Source organism: Poecile atricapillus, chromosome 24 (genome assembly GCF_030490865.1).
Source record: "Poecile atricapillus isolate bPoeAtr1 chromosome 24, bPoeAtr1.hap1, whole genome shotgun sequence".
Classification (NCBI taxonomy): Eukaryota; Metazoa; Chordata; class Aves; order Passeriformes; family Paridae; genus Poecile; species Poecile atricapillus.
In genome coordinates this window covers 6,006,038-6,034,018 of record NC_081272.1, presented here as the reverse complement: position 1 = coordinate 6,034,018, position 27,981 = coordinate 6,006,038, and the positions used below count along the sequence as shown (strand labels likewise).

Genomic DNA, 27,981 nt, shown 5'->3' with positions numbered 1-27,981 from the left:
TCCAGGACCTCCTTATCTCCATCTCCTTCTGTGTAGGAACATTTCCAGCTAAACAGCAGGATTTCAACATTGTTCCAAAGGTCTTCCCATGCAAGCCATCTGTGCCTGACAAGGCTCTGCTGCAGATAACACTTCTGATGGCTCTGGACAATAAAAGCTGGAGGTGCTTTGCCACAAGGAGCGTGTGTCCCCAGCAGATGTCCCACCAGTGACAGGTGAGCGCTGCAGTTCAGTTGTCACAAGGACACCAGAGGAGCAGGTGGCAGCTGTAACTCTAGAGCAAAGCATTGCTCTTTGTCTTCTCAGCTAAATCTGGGAGCTGGCACTTGCTCACTCCCCGAGCTGCAGCCTCGCTGGGAGCTCAGCAGGGATCCTTGCCCAGGGATGAACACTCTGCAAGCCAAGGATCCCATTCCCCTCCCTGTTTGCTCCTTTATTTTGGCACTGGATGGGTGTTTGGACACCATGAAAAATCACTGGTGAGTTTTTAACAAGTTCTGTGAGGAAAATCTTACTTGAGGAACAAAAGGAAAGTTCCAGATTCTGGAGACAGAATGAAGGAGAGCTCACAGAATATCCTGAGCTGGGAGGGACCACAGGGATCATCAAGTTCAACTCCTGCACAGACATCCCAACAATCCCACCTTGTTCTTGAGAGCATTGTCCAAATCCTCCTGGAGCTCTGGCAGCTTTCAGGCTCTGCCCATTCCCTCTGGGGGAAGAACTTTTCCCTGAAATCCACCCCAACCCTCCCCTGGCCCAGCTCCAGCCCTTCCCTGGGTCCTGTCCCTGCTCACAGAGACCAGAGATCAGTGCCTGCCCCTCTATATAAAATAAATTTTATAACAGAGGGTTGATGTGACAAAATGAATGAAATTATAATTTTTAAGCAGAATAGATGATAATTACACATTACTTCTCATAATACAAAATTCAGGGAAGCACTTGAGTGGCCATGGGTTTAAAACCAATGAAAGGGAAGTGTTTGTTCCCTTTGACAGCTCAGCTCACACCAGAGTGCCCCAGACATGCCAACCTAGTTTTTCCTGTTTATTGCTTTCCTAGGAATGTCACAAACAGAGCCACTGCATGAACTTCACACCTGGAAGTCCTGGGAGCTCTGGTGCTGATCCTGCTGGGTTTCTGCTTTGTTTGGACGATGAAGCAAACAAAGTTCCTAGAAATGGCTCCTACTGGTACTGTGCCAGGTTTGATGGTGGAATTCATTCTCACAGGGCCTTCTGACACCACAAGAAACATCAGCTGCTCCTCACAGTGCTGGGAAGGGTTTTCCCTGAATGCTGGTACTGCAACACCACCTCAAATAAACAGAGAATCAGCAACCTCTGTTCTCTGACCCTGCCCCAAACTCTGAAACACCACCATGAGCTCACCTGCTCTGAGGCACCAAGCCTTTGTTTGCTGGAAAAAGGAAATAAAACCACCACAGCCCACCAAAACCTGAGAGCTGCTGGAGCTCCTGGTGTAATCAGACACTGCCAGCATTTGCCTGGAGTTGACATTCACTAAAGAGATGTCAAATCAAATGATGTCGCTCTGTTAGGCAGCAATGGCAAGGTTAATCCAAGGGACATTCCCAGAACAGCTTGGATCCCACACGCAAGAACAATGAACTTTGGGTTTTATGGGAAACAGTGGGGAAATTGATATTTTAAAGCCTCATTTGTTAAAGCATGGTGTGAACTGTGTCAAGATTCAGAATCTTGCACGAGAGATAAAGTCCTTGACTATGAAGGTGAATCAAGTATCACCCTTGAGCTGTATCATTTTGTTGATCACTTTGTGATGCAATTTCACCTGCATCATTTCTTTTAGTTAACTCAAAAGAAAGTGCACCTTATCTCAGAAAATAGATTTTTGTATAATATCCAATTTTTCTGTGTTAAAACAGAATGAAGATAATGAATGTTACTCCAAAACATGCTCTATACAAAGAGGCAACATCTTAGTGTAACCTTCTATCAATCTTAGTTACACCTGATTGTGGAGAGTTTGACTCATGAAATTTTAGACAGAGATTTATAACAACTCAGCTTTCAATTCAAGTAGCTTCAGCAGAAACTTTAAAGCAATTAACCAAATTAAGCTACTGGTTAAGTGAGCAACCTAGATCTATTTCTCTAGCTTTGAGTAGTTAGTTAACTGATATTCAAAACTGGATAAAATATTCAGAATTCAGTTTAGATGCTTTATGAGCTTCTGTCCTTAAAGAGCAGAGGACAGGTCCTTGGGGACAGCTCTGGGAGGGTGTTTGGTGGCACTGCAGACAGCAGTGAGTGTCCCCAGCTGGGCCATTGTCCGGGGAGGGCCTGGCAGGGGCTATATTTGACTGCAGGATGGGCACTCCAACATGGGCAACATTCTTTTGGGGACAGTCATCCTCGGTGTCATCACCAGGGACAAGGAAAGCTCCTTTGTCCCTTCCCTTGCCTGGGGACAGGGGCTCTCCCTGCAGCCTTCACTGGGTGAGTTTGGTTTATCTGTAAATAAACTGCTGTTTATTGTCATTTTTATAGGATCAGTTGTTTTATGTGACAGCTTTGTTTCACTTGTAGATTATGCTTTGTGATTGTATCTGCTTTAATGATTGTTTTGCCAGTGTTGTTATGATGAAAATCCTGGTTTGCTTCATGTTTTCTCACCAGAATCTGCTCTGTTTTACTGGCATGTTTAGAAAATAATCTGCATTTGAATTGAAAAGTGTAGGTTTTAACAGTGATTATAAAACAATGAAATTTGTTCAGGGAAAAATAAAAACCATTATTTAGTAAAAATGAGTCTGTATCAATAATTATTCATGAGCATGGAAACAAGGCTCTGATGCCCAGGATGACAGAACTCATTCTGCAGCTGAACCACTTCTGAAGACAACAGAAGCTATGAAATTATAATGATTTTTTTCCCATAAAAGCCTGCTTTATTTTCTTCTTCTTATACTTGTCAGCATTTGTTGTTTCTTCCAAAGTTAATGTCCATGTAGGAAATATTATCAAGATAATTCTGTATTTTCATTTGCATGTTGGGATATTTTGCATTTACCACAACAACTCTGCTTTTCCATGGACTGTTTATAAGAAATTTATTTACATCAACAGAAAATTGTGCAAGTAAAAAAATTGTATGAGAAAATGATACTGGGTTTGTATTTTTATCAAGTTTGGATTCAAAAAGCAGCAAAGCTCAAATCCAGCTGCAAGATTTGCCAAGGGAAAATTTCAGTCATGGAACATGAGCTAGGGAAAGATTTACAACTATGCTTGAACAAATTCTATCCAGCAACAATTACATTTGCAAAGCTCCTTTTCCAAAGTAACCTGAGCTTTTAGAACCTGTAAATGTGCACAGTGCAAGGATCCTGCTGGGTGGTTGGGATTTAACTGCAGGGAGAGAGAGATAAGGATGAATCCACTTTAAAAACTGGATTTAATGCCTTCCATTAGTCAGAGCCTAAAAGCAGTGAGCTGTGGATTCCCAGAGCAGAGGCTGGGAACAGCCAGGAGTGGATGGGAGCCAGGAGTGCAAATGTTTCACCTCCTGTGTTTCACCTGGGATTTCTCTCTTTGGGAAAATCCTGCTGTTCACTGAGCCATTCCTTGTAGGCTGACATTTGGGAGGATGCTGTTTTCTCCATGATTTTTCAACCTTTCCCTAAGAGCTCAGGAGAAACACCTGGTCCCTCAGGATGCAAAGGACTGGATAAAGCATGATCCTCTGGGAGTGCTGAGCTGTGGCTGCTCCCGTCTGCAGCCTGGGAATGGGGAATTACAGATTTGCAGATGGGAGCATGAGGGAGAGCTCCTTTTCAGCAGCTGGAACTGGTGGAACACCTGGTTTGGTGGGAGGTGTCCCCTGCCCATCAGATGGGCTTTAAGACCCCTTCCAACCCAAATCATTCCAGGATTCCTGATAAGATCCTGAGAAACAAATCTTCCCACAAGGGGCTGCCTGTTCCCTGTTCTGAGACAGCTCCAGCTGCCTTGAGAGACTCCATTTCTCCCCCTGATCCCACTTTCCACAGAAGCACCATGAGGAAAACCCCTCTCATAGTGTGGATGTAAGAAAATATTTTTATATGAACCTTCACTCACAGCCCCTGAATGCCAAAGCAGAGCAAGGACTTAAACAGATTCTGTTAAAGTGTCTGATATGAACCTTTTAATCTGTTCCAGCAAGAAAGTTTGGCTTTGACATCCCACCATGGGAACCCGAGCCTTTTTCCACCACAGTGAGAAGGAGCAGAAGGAGGAGAGGAAGCAGAGCTTGGAAATGACCTCCACAACAAGGAAAAAAAGGTTTAAAACCAGGTAAGTCCCAGAGTCAATCAGATGAAGGCAGGGCTTTCTACAATTTCCCAGATTTTCAGAATTTTGAGTTTGTGAAACGATGGAATGTTATTTGGATTCTTTTCCATGAATCTGCCCCTGGAAGTGAGGAAGAGGAGACTTTCAGCCTTTCAGACCTATCGATAGCAGCTGCCCTTGCCTTGACCTCCGAAACAGCAACGTAAGTCAGGAATTATTCTAACTCCAATATAACCATTGTAGGCAACATCACAGCTCTGGATCAGAGTCACAGCTTCCAACTTAATTTGTTGGAAGCAAAAAGAGCAGGTTCAATACAGAGGTTCTTCCTTTAAAAACATCAGGCCTCAACTAAAATGCAGGAAATTAAATGATGGTGCAGTGTGATAATGGGGAACATTGCCCTGCTTATATGTAGGGGAGTGAGAGAAACCAGATTTTATAGGAATAAATGGAAAATGCTGGCAGATTACTAAATGAATGGGACTCTCCCTCTTTCCTAGAAAATCTTAACCACATCTCTCCTCCCTTTGATCCTTTTCCCAGCTTCCTCCCCAGGATTAAAAGTGGCCAACAGTGGGTCCCTATGGAAGTTTGATCTCTTCTGGGAATGCTGGTTCCTGGGGGGGATAATTCCCTGACATTCCTACCCACACTCACAGCCAGTGTTTCTGTCCTTAACACTCCTGATTTAACCAAAAAGTGTGCTATAAACAACAAAAAAAAAAAACCAAAAAGAGAGAAAAATATTTTATCTTCATTTTTGACATGATAATCATCATGTAGTTCCAGGGAGTACAATCTAAGAAGGGAAGCTGACATCCTGGAGCTGGAACAGAGGGGGCAGAAGAGGATTCGTTTTGGGAATGACACAGAGAAGATGGAAGAGGAGCTCATCAGGATCTGCAGGCTGCTCCGAGTGAGGGCTGACCGCAAGGGTCTGCGCAGGAAGGTCAGAGCAGACACCTCTGCTGGCAGCAGGGTTAAAACCAGAGGATCCCAAAATCCTTCCAGCTAAATTCACCCCTGAAATGTCCTCACAGGTCCCTCATGTCAGAGAATCTGTGTCACAGCATCCCTTTGCACTGCCCTTACCCAGTGTCTCCCTGCCACAGGCTATGGACAAGGCAGGTCTGGAGAAGGAATTCCTGGAGCTGCGCTCGGGGCGGCCGCCCATGTTCTGGATCCCGCTGCGGGCACACGCCGTCTGGGAGAGGATGGATGTCACCCTGGCATGCACCACCCTGGGGTGCCCTGTGCCACAGGCCACCTGGTATGGCAGTGCCAGCACCATGGGCACAGGGACACGGGGGATGGCAGCCCTGTCCTGCCAGGAGGGAGGGAGGGAGGGAGGGAGGGAGGGAGGGAGAGCTTCAGGGGTCACAGGGAACACCTCGGTGTCCAGACCCACTGTCAGACCAGTAAGGACATGGGGACAGTGACATTCCTGCAGGATCCTTCTGGGACAGGGCTGATGTTCATGGATGTTCCTCTGTTCCCTGCACATTCCTGTGGGATCCTTCTGGGACAGGGCTGATGTTCATGGAGGTTTCCTCTGTTCCCTGCACATTCCTGTGGGATCCTTCTAGGACAGGGCTGATGTCCATGGGGGTTTCCCTGTTTCCAGCACATTCCTGTGGGATCCTTCTGGGACAGGGCTGATGTTCATGGAGGTTTCCTCTGTTCCCTGCACATTCCTGTGGGATCCTTCTAGGACAGGGATGATGTCCATGGGGGTTTCCCTGTTTCCAGCACATTCCTGTGGGATCCTTCTGGGACAGGGCTGATGTCCATCGAGGTTCCTCTGTTCCCTGCACATTCCTGTAGGATCCTTCTAGGACAGGGCTGATGTCCATCGAGGTTTCTCTGTTCCCTGGACATTCCTGTAGGATCCTTCTAGGACAGGGCTGATGTTCATGGGGGTTTCCCTGTTTCCAGCACATTCCTGTGGGATCCTTCTAGGACAAAGCTGATGTTCATGGAGGTTTCTTTGTTTCCTGCACATTCCTGTAGGATCCTTCTGGGACAGGGCTGATGTCCATCGAGGTTTCTCTGTTCCCTGGACATTCCTGTAGGATCCTTCTAGGACAGGGCTGATATTCATGGGGGTTTCCCTGTTTCCAGCACATTCCTGTAGGATCCTTCTGGGACAGGGCTGATATTCATGGGGGTTTCTCTGTTCCCTGCACATTCCTGTAGGATCCTTCTGGGACAGGGCTGATATTCATGGGGGTTTCTCTGTTCCCTGCACATTCCTGTAGGATCCTTCTGGGACAGGGCTGATGTCCATCGAGGTTTCTCTGTTCCCTGGACATTCCTGTAGGATCCTTCTAGGACAGGGCTGATGTTCATGGGGGTTTCCCTGTTTCCAGCACATTCCTGTGGGATCCTTCTAGGACAAAGCTGATGTTCATGGAGGTTTCTTTGTTTCCTGGACATTCCTGTAGGATCCTTCTAGGACAGGGCTGATGTTCATGGATGTTCCTCTGTTCCCTGGACATTCCTGCAGGATCCTTCTAGGACAGGGCTGATGTTCATGGAGGTTTCCCTGTTTCCTGCACATTCCTGTAGGATCCTTCTGGGACAGGGCTGATGTCCATCGAGGTTTCTCTGTTCCCTGGACATTCCTGTAGGATCCTTCTAGGACAAAGCTGATGTTCATGGAGGTTTCTTTGTTTCCTGGACATTCCTGTAGGATCCTTCTGGGACAGGGCTGATGTTCATGGGGGTTTCTCTGTTCCCTGGACATTCCTGTAGGATCCTTCTGGGACAGGGCTGATGTCCATCGAGGTTTCTCTGTTTCCTTTGGTTTTCCCACAGGCAAACTTGGGATTTAAGTCTCAAAATTCAGAATCTCCTCTCAGCACTAAATCACCACAAACACACCCCAACAAGGCCTGGCTGCCTTGCACACCATGAGAGTTTCAGCATTAAATTACTGCTGCTTCTACAGCTTGTAAAATACAAGAGAACTGTCATTTACTCCCTTTGTATATTAACCAACCTCAGGGGAGAGTGTTATGGACTGGCCTGAGTGCAGCACACACCATAAACACCAGAAATAAATGAAAGATCATCCCAAAAACCAACTTACAAAGCATACTTTGATCAGTTTGAAGTGACTGACCAGTCCTCCTCTGGAAGGTTTAATTGTGCAAACATTTGCATTACTAATGACTCGTGGGTGGCAGCTCTGCCTGTGTCCTTCCAGAACGACCTCTCTGAATTATTCAGAGAACAAAGAGAATCTGAACCTCCCACACATCCCTGGGGAACACAAGGAAGAGACATCTGTGAACTCCCTCACAGGAGCTGCAGGCCAGGGAATGTAAAGCCAAGGCTGAGACCCACACAGGACCATGGAAGGGTCTGGTTTTAGCTGCCAGATGGGTTTGGATTTGTTATAGATACATTTATTGTTGGCTTTTCACAAATATTAAAATGAATGTTATGTGTATAAGAATGGAAATTTTTGTTGTATTAATATAGTTTTCTTTATTTCTCTTATTGATGAAACGTAGAAGTAGTGATATAATACATATATGTTAAGTTATGACATAGCATTAAAACAAAAACTATTTTTGTCTGTATAACCCAAAGACTGAAAAAGATAAAAAAGACAAAAAATATTATTTTTTTTTCCTTTTGTAAACCATCTTATCCAGATGAAGACAGCAGTGACCAGAACTCTGGGGGAGGAATTTATTGCATTTCTGGTATCAGGGAATGTAAATCTCGATGGTGCCAAGAAGATTGATCTATTGGGAAGGGGGCAAGAGAAAACTAAACAGAAGAACACCAAAGATCCTAAGAAGAATGTCTGAATATGTGTGAGAATTTATGGATATGTGTGAGAATTTATGGATGTGTAGTAGGGTTCTGTTTTTAAGGGACAATCCTTGGTCAGTGAGATGAATGCAGAGACACCTGATATAAATATATCTGTATACTTTACTTTAATTTTTCTCCTAATTGTCTTTTTTATTAAACTTTTAAATTCTATAAAAATTATGTGAACCTTGTTTTTCGCAGATTGAAGAGGGAGATCTGTAAAAGAAGGAATTGTGTCTACTCCTTTTTCCTGTGGTGTTTGATGTGGCTCCTTTCCTAACAGCACGCTTCCTTCTTTTCCCCCAGGTATAAAAATGGAATCCCCATCGATCCCCGCCAAGCCCCAGCAGGAAAATACAAGATCAGAAATAAATTTGGGATGCTGACCCTGCACATCAGCAGGTAATGGCTGTGCCCTTGGCTGAGCTGCTTTTTCAGCTGAGTGAGACCTGCTCTCCCTAAATTCCCAGTCTGTGGATGATAAACAAACCAAAGAATTCTTCTGGAATCTGACCTTGCCTGCCTTTAGGCTGTTGTGTTTGAGCTAAACCTTTGCCAATCTCCACAGCAGTTCACAAGGTTTAAAAAAAAACTATGAAAAATAAAACAAAATAAAACAAAATTTAATGGATTCATTTACTTCTGCTCCTCTTTTTATGCATTAGCAGTATTTTTTTCCCTCAGTGTAAGGAATGCACATGAAGTACTTCATGAGCAGACAAAAAAATGTGATTTGGGATGGATCAGTGTAATCAGAACATCATTAATTCTGATCTAATTATACAGTGATACACAAATCTTCAGTGGAATCAAGTGTTCCACAGGCCTTTTGCTTGTTCAGTACTTAAAATGTTTTCCCTCTGGGTCTCAAAAGAAAAAAATTACTTCAAAGTACCAGAAATCCTTGTAATTGAAAGGAAAAGCAACTTCTGGATGAAATGCAAACACTTCTGGGATTAAAGGGGAACCCCTTTGAATTTGTCCTTTGAAATATGAAGGAGGGGAAATATTATTTTTTTTTTCAGGTGCTCCATGGAAGATTCTGCTGAATACAGCGTGGAGGTAAAGAATCAGTATGGTGAAGCTTATTCCTTTGCTACAGTGCTTGTCAGGAGTAAGTACAAATATTCCTTTGAGTTTAAACTTTCAAATACTGCACAGTCTTCCAAATATTCCTTTGGGTTTAAAATTTCAAATACTGCACAGTCTTCCAAATATTCCTTTGGGTTTAAACTTTCAAATACTGCACAGTCTTCCAAATATTCCTTTGCGTTTAAACTTTCAAATACTGCACAGTCTTCCAAATATTCCTTTGGGTTTAAAATTTCAAATACTGCACAATCTTCCAAATATTCCTTTGGGTTTAAACTTTCAAATACTGCACAGTCTTCCAAATATTCCTTTGGGTTTAAACTTTCAAATACTGCACAATCTTCCAAATATTCCTTTGGGTTTAAACTTTCAAATACTGCACAGTCTTCCAAATATTTTCATTATTTGATAGGCACACACAGGTATTTTGGAAAAGGACAGAACAGCTTCTCTTCCTTCGTCATTTCTGGGCCCAGCCAAAGTTTTTCCTTTCAGATTCCATATGGACACAGCTGTCCTTTCACTGGGATAAAATTGTACTAAATTTAGGTGTTTATTTCTTCTGGTCTGCTATGAAACAGCCCCACAGTGAAACACAGGTTTACAAAGTCTGCTAAAAATAAGCAAGAAATGGTTCCCCAAGAAGTGTGGCTTTCAGTGGACCTTTCAGTGCATTATTGCAGAGAGAACCATGTTTTCCCCTGAAATCAGCAACTACCAAGGGCAAATACAAGATTTTCCTCTTTGATCTGTGCCGTTCTTAAAAGAAGTGGCACAGACTCCACAGATACACAACGTGCACAGCCAAATCCAGACGTGGGGAAGGAAGTAAATAAACCACCAGCACTTAAAAAAAGGGAAATCAACTCAAGCTTTAGGAAATGTGCAGAGCAGTCTCACAGGATCACAGTTCAGCTGTTCATGTTTCATATATTTGTATCTAAATTATGATTTTGTAATAAAAAAGCATGGACAGAATAGACCTACAGGACTGTAGACAATTAAACCTTTCAGTGGGACTGATAGAGCCCTCTGTCATGGGTTGTGTTATTATCACACTTATTTTCACATGCTGTATTTTGGTCTGAGTCCTGTCTGGGATGCAGAACCCTGCAGAAGAATGTGACTCCAGGATTGTAAAAGCAGTGTATTATCACACCTTTCAGGTCTTTTATTTAAACAGTGTCAAAATTCAGCATATCTGGAAATATGCAGCAGGAATAGAATTTAGAATTTAGAATTTAGAACAGGAATATTACCAGTTCTAAAGGGACAGGTATAACAGCCCAGAAAACCTTCATTTGCATCCTTCCCAGATTCCTAAATTCCCCCTTCCTTACTGCAGGAAGACAGGAAAAGTTACCAGGGGGTTCTCACAGTATGGCCACAACAGGAGCAGCCTGGAAGAACAATTCCATGCAGATAATAACCCACCCCTCTCAATTCCCTGTGGAATCCTTAGGATCAGAGCAGGCATGAGGATGGGACAGGGGCACAGAAAGGCTTGGCTGGGACAGCTCTCTTCACCTGGGAGTGCCTGGTTAAGCTGTCCCTCATCAGGGACAAACCACTGCACACCACTGCAGACACTGCTGAGGAGCCCCCACTGCTCCTCCCATCCCAGTAACCCGAGTCTTCCTTCTGCTAGCTGCATTTACTGCTCTGAAAATAGAGATTACAGCGAGGCCTTAATCCTGCCTCCACTGGAAACATTCCCAGGCAGGCCCTGCCATTCCCTCCCCTGGCCCCTGGCTGTCTGGAAAGGGCCTGGATGCCCAGGGAGGGTCCCTGGGATCCAGAGCTCCCTTTCCCTAAGACATCACTGAGGGTCTCACAGGACCCAGGCTGAGGCTGTTTTACCTCCAGTGCTTTGTATTTCCCTCCTCTCCTATGGTCTCACTCCTCATTTTTTTGATCTGCTGCTGCCAAACTTCAACCACTGGAAGCACAGGTTTTATTTTATGGGCATTTATTGCAACTTGAGAGAAAAGTCCCTCAGTTTCAGTTTCATCTGAAAGTGCATCAGTTGTTGGCTTTCAGCTCCAAATGATTTCACATTGTGCTGTGATGCCAAGAGGCCAGAGCAGGTGAGGTGGGCCAGCATCCACCTGTGATGCCTCCAGAGAATCTGGGATTTGGGAACATCCTTCCCTGAGCCCCAGGAATTGCCTCAGTGTTTCAGCACAAACATCCTTTCCTGTTGGTTAAATCTTAAAGTCCCTGTCACTGGTAGTTTTCAAAAACTTCACATCATCCTCTGGGAATGCTGTTAAAACCCAGGGGGTTGTTTTATTCAAATCTTCATTTTATTTGGTTTAAACTTGCCTGCTTGAAGAGGCAGAAGCCAAAGTGACAAAGCCCTCCTTAGCTCTGAATAACTGAGTGTGCACAAGCATTTGGAGCAGGATTGCTCCCACTGGAACAGTCATGGGAACAATTTCCTCACATCCCCAGTGGCTTGTGAAGGGCATCAAATGAATGCCAAATTCATTTCATGTCAAATTTAGTTCATGTCAAATGAATTAAAGCTTTAGCCCATGGTGACACTTGAAAGGTTCAAATTGAGGGCTGGCTTGAGGGACAAACAGTTTGCTGAGCAACACTGGGTGTTTCTAAGAAGATGAACACTGTGAGATTTGCTAAATGTGCTTTCCTCTTGTCTTATAGAATATTATGGAAAGGAGTCAGGATTTGATTCAGAAATATACAAAAGTGAGTAAATCATTGATGTTATTATTAATTATTTTTATAGCCTGATGCAATCTGATTATTTTTTCCCTGAGAGCTTTTCCTGTCAGCCTGACTGCACATGCAAAGTGCAAGGCTCACCATAATTATATGATAATAAAAATACTACAGGAGGAAAGCTCTGGAAGTCTCTTTATCATGCTGACTTTTATTCCACAGGATCCCTTCTGGCCAGAGAGGCAGATTTTGCTTTTTCACTGAAACCCCTATTTGCCAGAGAAAAGGAGCCTTTCACCCTCTCCTGTTACTTCTCCTCTGATTTACTGGACCACCAACGAGGCATCAGCTGGTTCAGAGATGGTTTGTAGGCAACAGCTGACTTTATGTGCATTTACCTCTGGGAATATCCCACTGGAATTCATAGCATGTAATGGAGTGTTCACAGAAAAAAGGAAATAATTAAAATTCAGGATTCCTAAGCTGTTCTCAGGTCTGCTTAAGCTACAGATGTTACTGTTTTATGTTTGTCTTTTCTCTGTTTGTAAAGGATGGTATCATTGAAATGTTCTGGAGGTAATGGCATTCCTCTTCATGAGAAAATTTTAAGAGCCTTAGTTTGAAAAGCCTGTGGTTCTCCAGTGAGAAAAACTTTTGGATACTCTGTGTTGCTCTGCTGGCAATCAAGGATTTGGGTCTTTCCGAGGATCAGAGTCCATGGCTGCAATTCAGGGGCACAAAAATAATACCAGGAATGTCTTAGAGATCCCTCATCTCATTCTGTGCTTTTTGAGGCATTTGGAAAGAAATATTGCCACTCCTAACCAGGCAAATCCAGGTGAACTTCCTTTCCCCCTTCTCCTGCTCCACAGGGGAGCTGCTGCAGGACTCAGAACATCACAAATTGAGGTACCAGGAGTGTGAGGCCTCTCTGACAGTGCCCTGTGCCCACAAAGAGGATGAAGGCTTCTACACCATCCGTGTCCCCTCGCTGGATGGATACAGGGAGCAGACCACTTACGTGTTTGTTAGAGGTATCTGCAGAACCTACACATCTCCTTTCCTAAGACCTTGGCATAAAGGAATTCCCACCCTCACACACAAGGAAATTAATTTGGTGCGTGGATAGAACTATCACAATGACCAAATCTTATTTTTGCTGGTGATTTTGGTATTAGAAAACAGGATTTGTGTTACTGGGATAGGCCCTTAGACAATTAAAATTAAGCTACTCAGTGAAAATTTTGGAAAAGAACAAAATAAATCAGAACCAGCCTCATTTGGTGTTTTACAGATGCTGCAGCACCAACAGCTGGAGCCCCAGGATCCCCCCTCAATGTGAAATGCCACGATGTGAACAAAGACTGCTTGGTTCTTTCTTGGGTAGCACCCAGTGATGATGGAGGAAGCCCCATCCTGGGGTACCTCATTGAAAGGTCTGTAAGACATCATCTCTGAGCTAAGAAACCTCATTTTCTTGTGGAAACAGACCAAAGGAGCCCCGTGGGCTGTGTTTCCTTGCAGGTGTGTGGCTGGCTCAGAGGAGTGGGTGCAGTGCAATGCTCAGCCTGTGAAAGGCTGCAGGTGCCCAGTGCTGGGCCTGGATGAGGGACAGACGTACCAATTTCGGGTCAAGGCTGTCAACAAGGCTGGCACCAGCCACCCTTCAAAGGCCAGTGACCCTGTTACAACCCAGGATGCCAGCAGGGACAAGAGAGTGACAGGTTGGTACCAAAGCCAGCACAATTTGCTCCCTCAGGACCACGGGAGGCTGCAGGAATAACTGAGTGCAGATTGTCCAGATCCTCTCCATTCCCACAAATGCCTTTGCTGAGCTCATCTTGGGAGCATTCTTCACAGAAAAAGCTCAAAATATCTTTGTTTGTGACATAAAATGTCTGTAATTACACACAGAAGCAATGACCCATTCCTGGGGTCTGTCTTTCTCCCCCAACACCTCCTGTGGGTGGGTGACACTGCCCTGTTTGTCATTGCAGCGATCCCATACGACGATGGCAGGACCATAGAAATATCCAAGGATGACCTGGAGGGTGAGTTCAGATTTCCCCAAAGTGTTTTGTCTCCTTCTTTATATTGAAGAATCTTAATTTACACGGGGAGAACAGAACCCATTGTAAAAGAACTTTATTTTCCTGCCACATTATCACTAAAGCCTTTTCTGCCTTCTCATAGGACACATTAAAATTCCCTTGCCACCCACCAATGTTCATGCAAGTGAGGTCAGAGAAGATTATGTGGCTTTGGCCTGGGATGAACCAGATCCAAGAGGAAGAGAGCCACTGAATTATTATGTGGAAAAGGTAAGAAAATAATACCACACAGGACAGAAGCTGCAGAGTAGAACCATTTCTTTCTCAGGTGGGCCACGGCACAAGTGAGGCCATTCCCAGTTAGGAACTGGGGAGATCCAGCCTCAAACCTGGCTGGTTCAGCCTCCTCCAGCCCCACAGGCACCCTGAGCCATGGCCCTGGCTCTGACACCAGCTCAAGGACTAATGATTAACAAGGAATGGACAAGGAATTTTAGCACCACAGAACAGTGGCAGAATTCTAACAGGAAGAACTGTTCCTGCCCCACAGCCCTGAAAGGTGGAAAAGCTGTGAAGAACTGCACGATACCCCACTATCCTGTTCCCCACTAATCATTCTGTTGGTTAATTAATATCTTCTGCCAATCTCCTTTCATGCATTTTTATTTCTCATCTTCTATAGCAAAGGGGCCCTCTGTTGCCAAGGGTGAAAAGTTTGGGTACATCAACCAGAAATACATAATTTATGGCTTTGGTTTGTGTTTTGTTTGGAGCTTTTTTTAAATTCCTTTCCTACAAAGCTCAGCTTTGGTCAGGAGGGTTTTGTGCTTGCAGTAGGAGTTGTAAATCTTCGCCTTTTTCATTGCAGTCGCTCGTAGGCAGTAACTCCTGGCAAATGGTGAACCTGGAGATGCCAGCAAATTCCCCAAGATTTGCACTCTTTGATCTGGTTAAGGGAAAATCATTCCGGTTCCGCGTGCGATCCGTGAACAAGTTTGGGATCAGCGAGCCCTCCCTGCCCAGCCCACCCATCACTGCTGGGGCAAAACTGGGTAATTATTGAGTGACTCAGCTCTGCACTCACCATGGGGAGAGGGGCATTGACTGAAAGGAATGAGGGGGATCCCCTGCTCACACTCTCCTCTAAACTTCGTGGTCTACGATTACACAGCAGTGGCTTTGATATAAGGAAATCTCTTGAAGCCTTAAATCCTTCTTTAATTGGTTTGCAGTTGGACAGGGCAGTGTTAATCTAAGCAAGCAGCAAGTGGGGAATTACATTTAATAAAATAGGAACAGTTGAAGCCTGTGTTTAATCCAAGGATGCTTCCAGCATGGTGTGAGGGAGGTGACAGCGTGGAAGGAATGACAGGAGGCTGCAGCAGCCTGGGCTGGGAGGCTCAGACAGGACTCTTTGGGTCTCTGCTTTGGGTTGTTTTATCCCTGGACTGAGCTGACAGAAACAGACCAAAGGCTCATGTTGGTGTTCCTCTTCTGCAGAGAGATGAGCACTGACTCCATTTGTATATTGTCCCACACTTCACTCATAAATGGAAATGCAGAGTGGAGCAGGTCCCAGTTTAGGATGGAGCCGAGAACAATCACCAGATGAGCTTTGTTCCTCCTCTGCTTCAGAGGAGGTTGTGTGGGGTAACTGCAGGAATCAGTGGGAGAGGAGACATCTGGCAAACCCAAGCACAAAACCAGATCCTGTAGAGTGGGCCCCTGTCCATGGCTTCTTGCTCTAATTCCACAGAATCCCAGAATGGTTTGGGTTGGAAGGGACCTCAAGGCTCATCCATAGGCAGGGACCTTCCACTATCCCAGGCTGCTCCAGCCCCATCCAACCTGGCTTTGGGCACTCCCAGGGATGGGGCAGCCACAACTTCCCTGGGCAACAATTTGAAAATGGTGCTCTGGAAAAGGAGAATAAATCAAACAGGCCAACTCACTAATAATAGCTTTGGTGTTACCTAAATTATAGATTTTAACCCGCTCTACTTTTGTCTATGTCTTTTGTTTGTTTCTTCCCTTTTTTTAGCTCCTCTGCCTCCACCATCTCAGGTTTTGGCATTCAGAGACACCAAGACATCTGTTGTTCTGCACTGGGACAAGCCCAAGGATGGCCTGGAGCCCCTGGGCTATTACATCTACTGCCGGGAGACGGGCACAGAGGAATGGCAAACAGTCAATAACAAGCCAGTGACATGCACCCAGTGAGTTCAACTCCTCTGCTCTGCTGAGGGATGACAGGGGCCCAACCTGGATTCTTCTGTTTCTGGCTGGAGTCGTGTTTCAGATAAAAAAAGAACTTCCTTCAGTCCCCACACACAGGCTGGCACGCACACCAACACCATGGCCTCTTGGAGAGTTCAGGATTGCTCCAAGCCTCGCTTTTACACCCAGAGCTGGCAGCAAAGGCTGTGTGTTCTCCACAGGCTGGGGCTGTGCAGCCCCACAGAGCCTGGGGCACCAGCAGAATCACATTCCATGGCTTTGCCTGTTTTCCAGTAGAGTAAGTCAGTGTCAATCACATGCAGAATTTACAGTTGCTCTCCAGCTGCGGGGTCACGTGTCAAGCAGAAAAATCCATTAAAAAGTCTTGTTTATCTCCCTGCCAGTGGTGATTCCTCTCCATCTGATCCATACCCACTGTGATTTATTTGGAGCCATTTGATGTGATACACTAATTTGTAATGACAAATAATGATTTTGCAAGAACAAAGCCTCATTGAAGTGTGTTGCTGTCTCTTTCAGCACTGTTTACCTGTGCACAGGCAAACACAAACATATTCCTTTGCTCTCCCAGATTTACTGTTCCTGGGCTGCAGCCTGGAAAAGAATATGTGTTTTGTGTGAAATCTGTCAGTGAGGCAGGGCTGAGTGAGAGCTCACCAGAAACAGATCCCATCGTTGTCAGGCCGGCGATCGGTGAGTAGTGACCAAAATGAAACTCCTCCAACTCCCACCTGTCAGGCACAGCCACTGCTGCCTGCAGGTGACAGGGTCAGAGAAACAAAACAAAAAAGAACTCATTTTCTTGTACCCTGCAGCTTCTGCCATTAATTACACTTGCCAAGCATGGACAGAGTTAATTAATTAGCATTTTGACCTAGCAGTGTTGTGTTAATTTGGCTCTGGGTGCAAGTGACCATTTTAAGTGCTCCGTTATGTGATGTCAGGAAATCAACACTGAGAATTTCTCAGGGAAATTAGAAAATCCAATAACCTGGTGTCATCCAGGATCTAGCCCTCCATTTTATCAACCCACTGCTCCCATCTTTTCTGCCACACAAACAATAAAGCACCAGGTAAGAGACCTCCTGAGACACATCCAAGGCTTTTGCTGTGATTTCCAGATGAGAAGGTGGGTGTTGTGCTGACCATTCCTGTTCTGTCTGTCCCTCTGTGCCAGCCTGTCCCTCAGCCCCACGTGGCTTTGTGCTGCTGCACTGTGGCAAGACTGAGATGACCATTGGCTGGAAAGCCCCCAGGCGCAAAGGAGGAACAAAAATCCTGGGATATTTCCTGGACCAGCACGACCACTCTGAGCCAGACTGGCACGAAGTCAACACTCAGCCAATTCCTCGGCGAGTTTGCACGGTATCTGTTTGGAGCACAGCTGGGAACAGCTGCACTGAGGGTTGAGCTGGGTTTTCTCCTCTTCTGCATTGTCCTGCTGGCCCCCAAGCCACGCAGGGCTGAGCTAACCACATCTTCTGCCCTTCTGCACCCCAAGGTCAGCAGCCTGCAGGAGGGGCACCTGTACGAGTTCCGTGGCCGTGCCATGAACAGGGCTGGAGTTGGGGAAGTGTCAGAGCCCAGTGACTGGTTCAGGTGTGAGGAATGGACAATGCCAGAGCCAGGTATCCCTCGTGTAAAGCCATCCAGGAAAATGTCACCAGCTGTATTTGTTATCTCCTCACTCATCCAAGGGGTTTCTTCCATAGAAATGGTTGCTCCCAGGACAGAAGAGCACACAAACACTTCCAGGGATGTTCTGATGCAGGGTGTTTTTCCTCCATTGCACAGATAAAGCACACTGATATTTTTAATAATATTGTTTCCAGAGAATGAAGACTAAGGATAACTCTAAATCCCTTTTTTTCTTACACCATAGCAAATACCATGAAAGCAGCTGGTTATGCTATTTTATAAACCAACCCCTAATTACCATAGAAAGCAGACCCACTATTCAATTTCTACCTTAAACTCTGCTCTCTGACTTTGCTGTTCCCTTGTGTGCCAGGCCCTCCCTACGATGTGAGGTGCACTGAGGTGAGGGACTCCTCCCTGCAGCTGCACTGGGAAGCTCCTCTCCACCTGGGGGCAGGGCCACTCACAGGGTATTTCATAGACCTGTGTGAAGAGGGCTCAGAGGAGTGGAAACAAATAAACAAGCAGCCCACAGCCACCACCCACATGAAGGTTTGTACCTGCTCTTAGTGTCCAAGTGCTGCTTCTCTTAGTCTGACATTAATTCCTGGCCGTGTTTCCTGCAGGTTGAGGACCTGGAGACAGGGAAATGTTACATTTTCCGAGTACGAGCACTGAACAAGGCTGGAGTTGGACCCCCTTCACTCCCCTCGGATCCTGTGGTGGCTAAAACTAAACCTGGTAGGAACCTAAAAGCCATGAGACTGGGCCAGTCTATAAATAAATGTATGATCTGGGTGAAAAACTGCTTTGTGACACATCAGCTATTTGTTTCACAGCAAGAAACACCCTCAGAAAAAACAAAGATGAACAAATCAAACCACCCAAATGAATTAGCTCTAACTGTGCACTGCGTGGTTTGGTTTTGGGGATCATTTTTTGAGTTAGATGTGCAGAAGCTCAGCCCTGATCTGCTTTGGTAAGGAATGTTTTGTGGGTTTTTTGCTCATACAGGCACAAATGAAATTGAACTCGGGGTGGATGAAGAGGGTTTCATTTATATGGCCTTTGAAGCTCCTGAAAAGAATGACTCCTCTGAATTTATCTGGTCAAAGGACTATGAGGGACCTCCAGATGCTGACCGAGTTCAGATTAAAGAGAAAGGTAATAGGTGAGTATCTAATGCACACTGGGAAAATGAATCATGGTCTGGTGAGTAAAGAACACATTAAACACTGAGAAAAACGTGAAGCCAAATGTTTTCCCCTCCTTTCCCTGATTCCCAGCCCTGGAGTCCATGAAATGGAATCTGGGGAGCAGCTGCCATCATATTCCCAATATCTTTACCTTGCTCCTCAGTGTCATTTATAAATTCCAGTGAGTTCTATATTTCCTGTTCTGGGTGTATCGAATTCTGTTACAGGAGACATAATTCCTGAGGAAAATGTAGTTTTTGCTATTATTCTTTTTACTTTTAGATCAAAACTGATACTGAAAGAGCCCTCAGAAAAGGACCTGGGTGTGTATTCAGTGGAGGTCACAGATGTAGATGATGATATCTCTGCCAGCTGCACTTTAACAAAAGAAGGTAAAAACTGATAATTTGCAACAACAAAAAACTAATGTGCCCTCATTTTCTAATCTTAGATGTTTAGAAGAAAGTTTCTTGCAGAAGAATAGTGAGTGACTAATGTCACTTAATGATATCACTAGAAAGATGTTTTCCATTCCTTGAAGGCTCAAGGGCAGTTTTTTTTACAGTCCCCTAAGGAAAGATTCCGTGCTCCTGCAAAGTCATTTTTCCACTGCAGTTCAGATTTCACATTTGGCTGTACTGTCACTGAGATTTAAAACTTCTTTAGCACACTCCCTGAATTGATCCAACCAATCTTTTATTCAGATATCAACACCTTTTCTAGTCCTCCCCATTACTGAATGTTTTATCTTCTCTTTGACATAAATAAAGTTCATCACCAAATTAAACTAAACTGATAAGATTAATTTGTTTTGGCCTAGTGTTGACTTTTTATTCCCTGCATTTCAGATCTGGACAAGTTACTGAAACGTAGCCACGAAATCAGGAACCCACGTAAGTGGAAGCAGCAAAAAGCCACGAGCACAGGGCCAGCCTGGGAAAAGGGAGCCCAGCACAGCCCTGGCTGAGCCAAATCCTGTGGTGTGCCTGTGATTCCCCTGCTGTTCTCTCTGTTTGCCAGTGATCAAGCTGATATCTGGCTGGAACATCGATGTTCTGGAGAAAGGGGAAGTGAGGCTGTGGCTGGAGGTGGAGAAGCTGTCCCCAAATGCTGAGCTGCACCTGATCTTCAATGACAAAGAGCTCACCAGTACCCCAGTAGGTTTTATTCTGCATTTAATCCTGACTTACTTTCCCACTGATGAATATGGCACATTCCCAGTTTTCTGAATTCCCATCAGCTATTTTGATGGGGATTTTGAATCTCATGAATTCTAAGAGCAGATGGAGGTGATTTATTTCTCAGTCCAAAGCACTGGAAATAACCCTGCCTCGTGTGCTACAGCACCCTCCAACCTCCTCATACATCCACAAAAATGTTCAGGCCTCCTCTTGTCCTCCCATATCAAATTAATATTAGATCATTTAAAAAATACTTGGAATGAGAGGACCAGAGGGGAGAACAGTTGAGAATGAAGCACAAATATAAATCATGGGCTGTCAGCTCAGTGCAGAGCAGCAATGCCCAAATAACATCCAGGACCCCCAGAACAAAGAACAGCACCAGGCCAGAGCAGTTTGGAGCTGTCAGTGCCCTGTTGGGGGGTTAAATCAACATGTAATAAATTTATCCAAGGTTTTATCTCCTCTAAAATCTGTCTCCTCTCCACTGGAGAACTGACACTGTGGCACAGCACAGTGCTCTGCCTTCATTACCCAGTAAAATGATGAGAGTTTATAAGGATACAGGTACAAAATGACTGGAAAATTTGCTGTAGAAGATGCTGTGCCAGGATCTGACCTTGGAATAGTTCTACTGTGGAAAAACTCTTCACTTTATCTTATTTCCTTTGTTTTACACAGACACACAAAATCAACTTTGTCAAGGAGAAAGGCCTTGTGGAACTGATAATCCAGGATTTCTCTGCTGATGACAAAGGGGTGTACACAGCCCAGCTCAAAGATGGGAAAGCAAAAAATCAATTCACTCTTCTTCTCATGGATGAATGTAAGTAGAAATTTGGTATCAAATATAGACTGCCATGCTCAATGGAAAGGTTGTGAGGCACTTAAGGCCTCAAAGTATTTCCAACAGTTCTAATGGCACACTGGGAATGGGGAGAGCAAATTTTAGCCCAGATTTAAAGTCCAGGAATCATTTAAGAAATGATCTGAATCTCTCTTTACTATAAATTAAAGCTTTTGGTCTTATAAATAGGTGCTTGATGATAAAAGCAGTCTGCTGAAGTGGAATGCTCAGTTCTTTCTTCCAAATGTTTTACATATTAGCTTGCAGTGGTGAACTGTGCCTTGGCAGCAGAGTGGAGTGTGTGAAGTCATTTATTTCAGGATCAGGCTAGAAATTCAGTGTATTTAGCAGCTGGTTCACTGCACTGAATGCAATAAAGAAAGTGTCAATACAAGGCACAGAAGTTCAACATGGAACACACAGTTCCCTGGACATGCAGTACAAAGAGCCTCCTAAAATTAATTAAAAATAGAAAGGAGCAAGATTCTCATTCAAATCCTTCCCCATCAAGTGCCTATCTCTGGTTTCAGTTCTCTGCATTTTGCTTTCAAGTGACCTTCTAAAGCTTCCTAAGTTTTTAAATGGAAAATGTCTATAAAATGTCTCCCTGACTCCCTGGAGAGACACAGGCACCTTCCCAAAGGGATTCAGCACTTGCTGGGCTCAGGATAGAAAATTAATTTGATGAGCTGTGCTCTAGAAGTGCCCATTTCTCTTTACTGACAATGTAAAGGCAGATGTAAAGTTAGATGTAGCTGTGCTCTCTGCTCTCTGCCTTCTTCAGTGTTTCTCACTTTTTAAATCTTTTAATTTCAGGTTTTCTAGCCTACCTTTTTACATGGTGAAATTTTGTATTTAATTTGCTAAATGCTCAATGGTCAAGTCTTCAGTGGCTCTTTTGTTTCAAGGAAAAGAAATGTTAGGCTCCCAGCATAAACAAACAGCACAGCTCTAAGGATAACACCTTCTGTACAGGAAATATCCAATAATGAGGGGTTGTTGACTTTGTCCTTTGCTGTTCCATAGCTTTTGCTAAAGTGGCAGAAGAAGCTGAAGCAAAACGGAGACAATGGAAGAAAAAGCAGGGTAAGATCAGCCAAAGGTTAAAGATTTGTCAGAATGAGGCCAGGATGGCAAAACCCAAGTGGATTTACTTCACTTCATCATCTTTTTAAACACATTATTAAGCTGATTAAGACACTAGGATAAGACTCCTTGTTTTCAGATACTTTGCTCTGACCTTAAAAATCAAAATTATCAAACAGTTTTAGCCAAGCTAGGCAGATTTATCAGTAGAAATCTTCTGCATCAGTGCTGTGGCACTGAACACTTCCAAACTCCAGAAATTGTCCACTATAGAATATAAATTCTATAATTAAGATCCACTGCTTTTCCTTGTAAAAAACAGGATTTCTAGCAAGTTTGTAAAGATCCATTCATTGCACTTTCACCTCCCACCTTATGTTGATGAATAAAGAAGTTTATAAAACAAGTTCATTGGAAAAATGCTACAATTGGAAAAGTGATTCCCTGCTAGTGAGGATAAAAATATTCACTTCATAACGATTGGGACACCACATTATAAATCCAGTCTCCTGAGTTGCTCAGTATAGGATGAAAGGATCTAAAGTAATTTATTTCAGTTTCCCCTCCCTGTTCCCTGTGGAACTCGGGAGCTCCAGGCTGCACTGTGGGCATCCAGCACTAGATGGAAGCATTCCTGCAGGAAACACGGCAAAGGCACCACTGTAGATATTTCTTTCCTTTTCCAGGTCCACATTTCATAGAGAACCTGACATGGAAAGTTTTGGAGAGCTGTGAAGTGCTCCTCACCTGCAAGGTAACAGAACCCTGGATGAATTCCTTCAGCACTCAGTTTTAGGTGGAATTTCCAGAGGATATCAGCACTGCTCGTGCTTTGCTTTGCTGCAGAGCAGTGACAGTAAGGAGATGGTTTATTTTGGGCAGAATTTTTAACAAAGAAGGGAAATTCTCACATTCTGGAGAAATGTAAGTGATGATTCATATTAGGACGTCCAAGAATTAAGAAATCAAATGTATTTTGACTTCTAAATGTTGACATCAAACAGGCAACAAACCTGAGGAAGGACACCAAGTTCCAGTGGTTCTTCAATCACAAGGCACGAGGTGGTGGAGTGTTTGATCCACAGACTGGGATGGGAACTCTGCAGATCTCAAAGGTGAAAACCTCAAACAGCTCAGAGGTTCACAGGAAAACGGCATAAAAATGTGGGCTGATCTTATTAATATTCCACGTGGGTTTGGGGTAGTGCCCACTGAGAGAAAGAAACACTGAGAAAAGCAAAAGAGAAGAAATTTTTAATGTTACAGTTGGGTTCTGAATCTGAATTCTAGTGGAATTCATGGCAGGGAACTAAACAATCTTTAAGGTCCCTTCCAACCCAAACCAGGTTGTGATTCTGAGATCTTAATAAGAAATAAGATGTTTTTAACAGTGGGTGGCTGTACAAAGTTTATCCTGAGAGGCTGAAAAGAATGGGAGGGTTTTTTCAGGTTTCACACAGGGACTGAGGGCAAAAGCTGAGCAACTGACCCCCCAAAAATCAACAGTTTCTGAACCAGACCCCCCCTATCCTCTCACAGGAGATTTTGGGACAAACTGACCCTTTTCCCCTCCTCATTTCTGCTCAGTTCAACCAAATTCATGTGGGAAGGAAGAAGAAAATCTCAGCTTTTTCCACTTTTCCAAATCCTGCCCTGTTTCAATGATATGGGAAATGTCTTTGGGAGGGGTGCTGTTTGTTTTGGGGCTTGTTTGGGTTATTTTAATCAATATTACACATGCACACACCTATTTGGTAGGTAACCAAAGCAGATGAGGGCCTGTACAAAGCAGTTGTTTCAGATAACCGAGGAGAGGACTCCACCCAGCTGGACCTCACAAAAGGAGGTAAGAGAACCTTGGATCACACAGACACATTCACACCCCTGCCCTGGGTTAATTTTGGATTTAAAACCAAATATCCTCACTTTCTGTGAAACCTACATGTCCTATGTGCTTTTATAGACGTTAAAACCCACATTAAAATGTTACTGGTCAAATTTAAAGAGATTCCTGCCCTACATGATAATGTCATTTCCACCTGCAGTCATTTCTCAAGCCAGGACTGCATTATAAATTCTGCCAAGCCCCACAGATAAAAGCTCAGGGATGTTTCAGTCATTTCAATCCAGAAACAATCAGAAGGTTCTGCTGCCCAAGATTAAATCCTGCCCCTGCATCTGGAATCCATCATTTAAACCTGGCACATAAATCTCCTGTCTGGGAGGCAATCAGCTGTGATTGGTGAGCATGAAGGAAGATAGGGACATCTAAATTTAGTAAGAAATGCCCAGCATCTGAAAACAAACGAATCAGAGGCAAAAACTCCATTCCCAGTGAGCTCTGCCACAGAAAATGACCTGTGGATATAAAACATCCTATCCCCAGTGAAATCAGTTGGCAGATTGGATGTGATTTGCTATGAATTGTATTTACAGGCACTTAAATCTTTGTCTTGCAGCCTTTGAGGAGCTTCTGAAGGAGCTGTGCAGGATCAGTGGTATGTCAGCTCTCAGCATTGCAGCACAGGGGGAAGGTGGGATGGCACAGCCAAAGCTCCAGAGCTGTCCCTGGGTGTGGAACAGCCACAGCAGCACCCCCTCACCGCTCCTTTGGGTGGGGTTTTGGGATGGAACAGGTAAATCTGTGCATTCCTCCTCAATTTCAGTCCTTCTGTTATACCACCAGCTCTCTCTGCTACACCTCTGAAAATCCAGCCCACCGAGGAAGGCATCAAAATCTACACAGATGTCAAGTTCTTCACAGACTACATGAAAACCACCTGGTATCACAAGTAAGTCCCCCAAAAATATTTGCAAAGCTTCTGGAGCACTGTTTCTTGTAACTGTTTATCCAAAATTAAACATTTGGGCCTGAGCCCATATATTTTTTAGGCAACTGTGGATTTGTCTGAGTAAGGGCTGAAATCCACAATTCCCTTCCTGGAATATGTCTGAGAATTCCAGAATGAAAAGTCATGTTATTTTTATCATAGCACTGCAGAAATATTTGTAAGTGATCATCTTTACTAGAAAAATAATTAACTTACGATACTGCTCAGTTACAGCCTCCTCGGTTACAGACATAATTTTTTCAAACACTTTATTTTTACTACTTCATGTTTTCCTAAACCAGTCTCTTCCCCCACTCTGAATAAAAAAAAAAATCCCAAAATTACAAAATTCTTCCTAAACACTGACTAATTTAGCCTCATAATGTCTTTCTAAATAGAGCTGGTGTTTCATTAGATACCACCTACCCATGTAGATAAGGAGGTGAATTTTTAGTAACATTCAAGGGCTAAATACTTACAAATATTCAACATCTAAATGGGATTTAATCCCTTAAATAAGAACTAAGAGGTCTTTTGTAGAGTTTGTGAAGCTTTGGCAAACTGCCTAAAAGTACAGCCCCATGGGATTTCCTCTCTCCATGAAATGAATCCTGACTCCCACACTTTTTTTCAGACTACAGGTCTAGAAAAAAGTGAAAGCTCTGATCTCTCCAGCTCTCCTAAATATTACTGAAATGGCATCACTTGTTTACTCAGGGAGAAACAACTGGAAAGCCGTGACAGGATGAGAGCTGGGAGCACCATGAATCAGATCTGGCTGCACATCCTGGACCCCACGGAGGCTGATAAGGGCAAATACACCCTGGAGTTATTCGATGGGAACAGCTCCCACAAACTGTCAACAGACCTGTCTGGGCAAGGTGAGCTGAGTCACAGCTGAGCTGCTTTCCAGGAGCCTTTCAAATCCTGGGCAGGGATTCCTCTCTCCCTGTGTGGAGCTGGTTTCCATGTGGAATTGGGGTAAGGAGGACAGTGAAGAGCCCACAGAAGCACGAGGAGAGGGGAAATGGAGAAAGGATTGAAGCTGAGGAAAGGTTGAGAAGGGGCAGCTGCTCCAGGGATGTGTCCAATTCCTCCACTGGACAACAGAGCTCACAGGTGGCATCATGGAGAAGAAAACTTGCAGGTTAACAAAGGTTTTTCCAAACTGCTGGAGTTTTTTATCCCTCCTCTGAATTTTGGAAAGAGAGTACTCAGTCCCATTTATTTCAGCAGTAAACAGACAGAGCTGTGTTTCCTTAAGGCAGGGGCAGATACCATCTAGAGGATAATTACATTTATCCATGTAATCCCAGCACTGATAACAACAACATAATGCTAAATCTGCTGAGTCAAACTAAACAAAAGGCAACTTTCCCTAAAACCTTTCATTTTTGCAGTTTTTGAAGATGCCCTGGCTGAGCACAGGAGGCTAAAGTAAGTTCCTGCCTAAGTATTTTCACAGATAAATCTATTTTGAGTCTCACACTCGAAATTGTTAATATAATGGCTAATAAATAAAACCACAATCATTTTCTCTCCCTTTCAGGGAAGCAGCAATAGCAGAGAAGCGTAAGTAAACTAATCTCTTCAGTGAAACAAAGCCAAGTTTGCTGATAAGAAAAACTAAAAGGTTGTATTTGTTCATTCCCAGGTCGTGCCAGAGTCGTTCAAGGTCTGCCAGATGTTGCCACCATCATGGAGGACAAGGTAATATTGAGTAACTCCATTAATTGGTCCTTGCACAGACACAGAAAGATCACTGATGGGGAGGAAAGATCCTTGTTTTACCCTCCTGTGCATTGCCAGCAGCTTTTCTGAGCTGTGAATTGTGCCCTCCTGGGCCACCACAGCCAGATCCTTCCTGTTGTCCTCCCATTTCACAGGATTGGACTTTCAAGGCTTTGAGGTGCTGATTTTCCCATCAGACCAAGTCCCTGCTTTCATTTCTGAGTCACATTCCCCGTTACACAGGCAGCACAAAAGCCCTGCAAACTCACCAGGTGCCTGTTGAAGTGCCACTTTACAGCATAGGAAGCTATAAAAAGACAGTAAAACAAATATGAGTCAGTGCCAGTGAAATCAGGCAGGTTAATCCTGATTGTACTGGAGGATATCAGGGAAAGGAATATCACCTAATGAAAATGTGAGAACTGATTTTTATTGTTCTTAATTTAAAAAATGTGTGGATTTGGCACTCTGGGACATGGTTCAGTGGCCAGGGCTGGATTAAGAGCTGGACTCAATTTTAAAGGTTTTTTCCAACCTAAATGATGTTGTGATTCTATGAACTGAATTTCCCTGCACATTTACAGCTCCATAATCCATTTCTGTTCTCTGTTTCACTACAGACCCTGTGCTTGACTTGTTGTGTGTCTGGAGACCCCTACCCAGAGATCACCTGGTTCAAAAACGAGAAGGTCATCGTGTTTAAGGACAGATACAAGATGGATGTGAAGGGGTCAGTGGTCACAATCACCATAGAGAAAGTCTGCAATGAAGACACAGGAAAATACAGCATCTATGTCAAGAATAAATATGGGTCTGAAACAGGGCAGGTCACTATCAGTGTCTATAAACATGGGGAGATCCCAGTACCAACAGAGCAGGAAATCCCAGCTGGGATTACCACAAAAAAAGCCTAAATGAATGAATTGTCTCCTTGAATTTAAAAGGAATTTAACTCCTTAAGATGCCTTTTGGTGTCTCTATGTTATTTTAGTAATATTTCAGTATTTTGGCAGTTGTTAGAGAATGATTCTTGTGTGTTTATGTGTGTGCACTGCATGTTCACCTTCCAGAGAGACTCTGCTCTGCAAAATCTGTGTGAGAAATACCAGAGGATTCACACATGAGGCTTTCAGTGGAGGGTTTTTGTATTAAATCACTACATGTAACAGATTTTCTTGTAGCCTGTGTGTGTGTGTCATTAAACTCAAACCCTTGGTGACATCTCAGCACTGCTTTGAGTATATCCATGATG

At 44.0% G+C, this 27,981-nt stretch overlaps 1 protein-coding gene and 1 long non-coding RNA gene across 2 annotated transcripts; both read left to right on the top strand.

The window, feature by feature from the left end:
• Window positions 1-14: 14 nt before the first annotated feature.
• On the top strand, window positions 15-1,354 carry LOC131588038 (uncharacterized). The gene is made up of 3 exons (XR_009279498.1): window positions 15-215; window positions 307-479; window positions 1,066-1,354. It is a non-coding gene; the product is annotated as an uncharacterized LOC131588038 (long non-coding RNA).
• Window positions 1,355-1,504: 150 nt separating this feature from the next.
• On the top strand, window positions 1,505-27,899 carry MYOM3 (myomesin 3). The gene is made up of 37 exons (XM_058856529.1): window positions 1,505-2,486; window positions 4,191-4,325; window positions 4,450-4,524; window positions 5,109-5,274; window positions 5,438-5,595; window positions 8,460-8,555; window positions 9,179-9,267; window positions 11,913-11,957; window positions 12,153-12,293; window positions 12,803-12,964; window positions 13,225-13,366; window positions 13,455-13,654; window positions 13,928-13,981; window positions 14,124-14,251; window positions 14,850-15,033; window positions 16,023-16,197; window positions 16,791-16,912; window positions 17,397-17,584; window positions 17,721-17,847; window positions 18,231-18,409; window positions 18,484-18,598; window positions 18,872-19,028; window positions 19,336-19,445; window positions 19,902-19,946; window positions 20,074-20,210; window positions 20,916-21,060; window positions 22,108-22,167; window positions 22,854-22,921; window positions 23,172-23,282; window positions 23,926-24,013; window positions 24,627-24,665; window positions 24,854-24,959; window positions 25,716-25,879; window positions 26,399-26,435; window positions 26,548-26,570; window positions 26,653-26,708; window positions 27,350-27,899. The coding sequence occupies exons 2-37, from the start codon at window positions 4,219-4,221 to the stop codon at window positions 27,641-27,643; spliced, it is 4,293 nt and encodes a 1,430-aa protein (XP_058712512.1). The 5' UTR covers window positions 1,505-2,486; window positions 4,191-4,218; the 3' UTR covers window positions 27,644-27,899.
• Window positions 27,900-27,981: the final 82 nt, after the last annotated feature.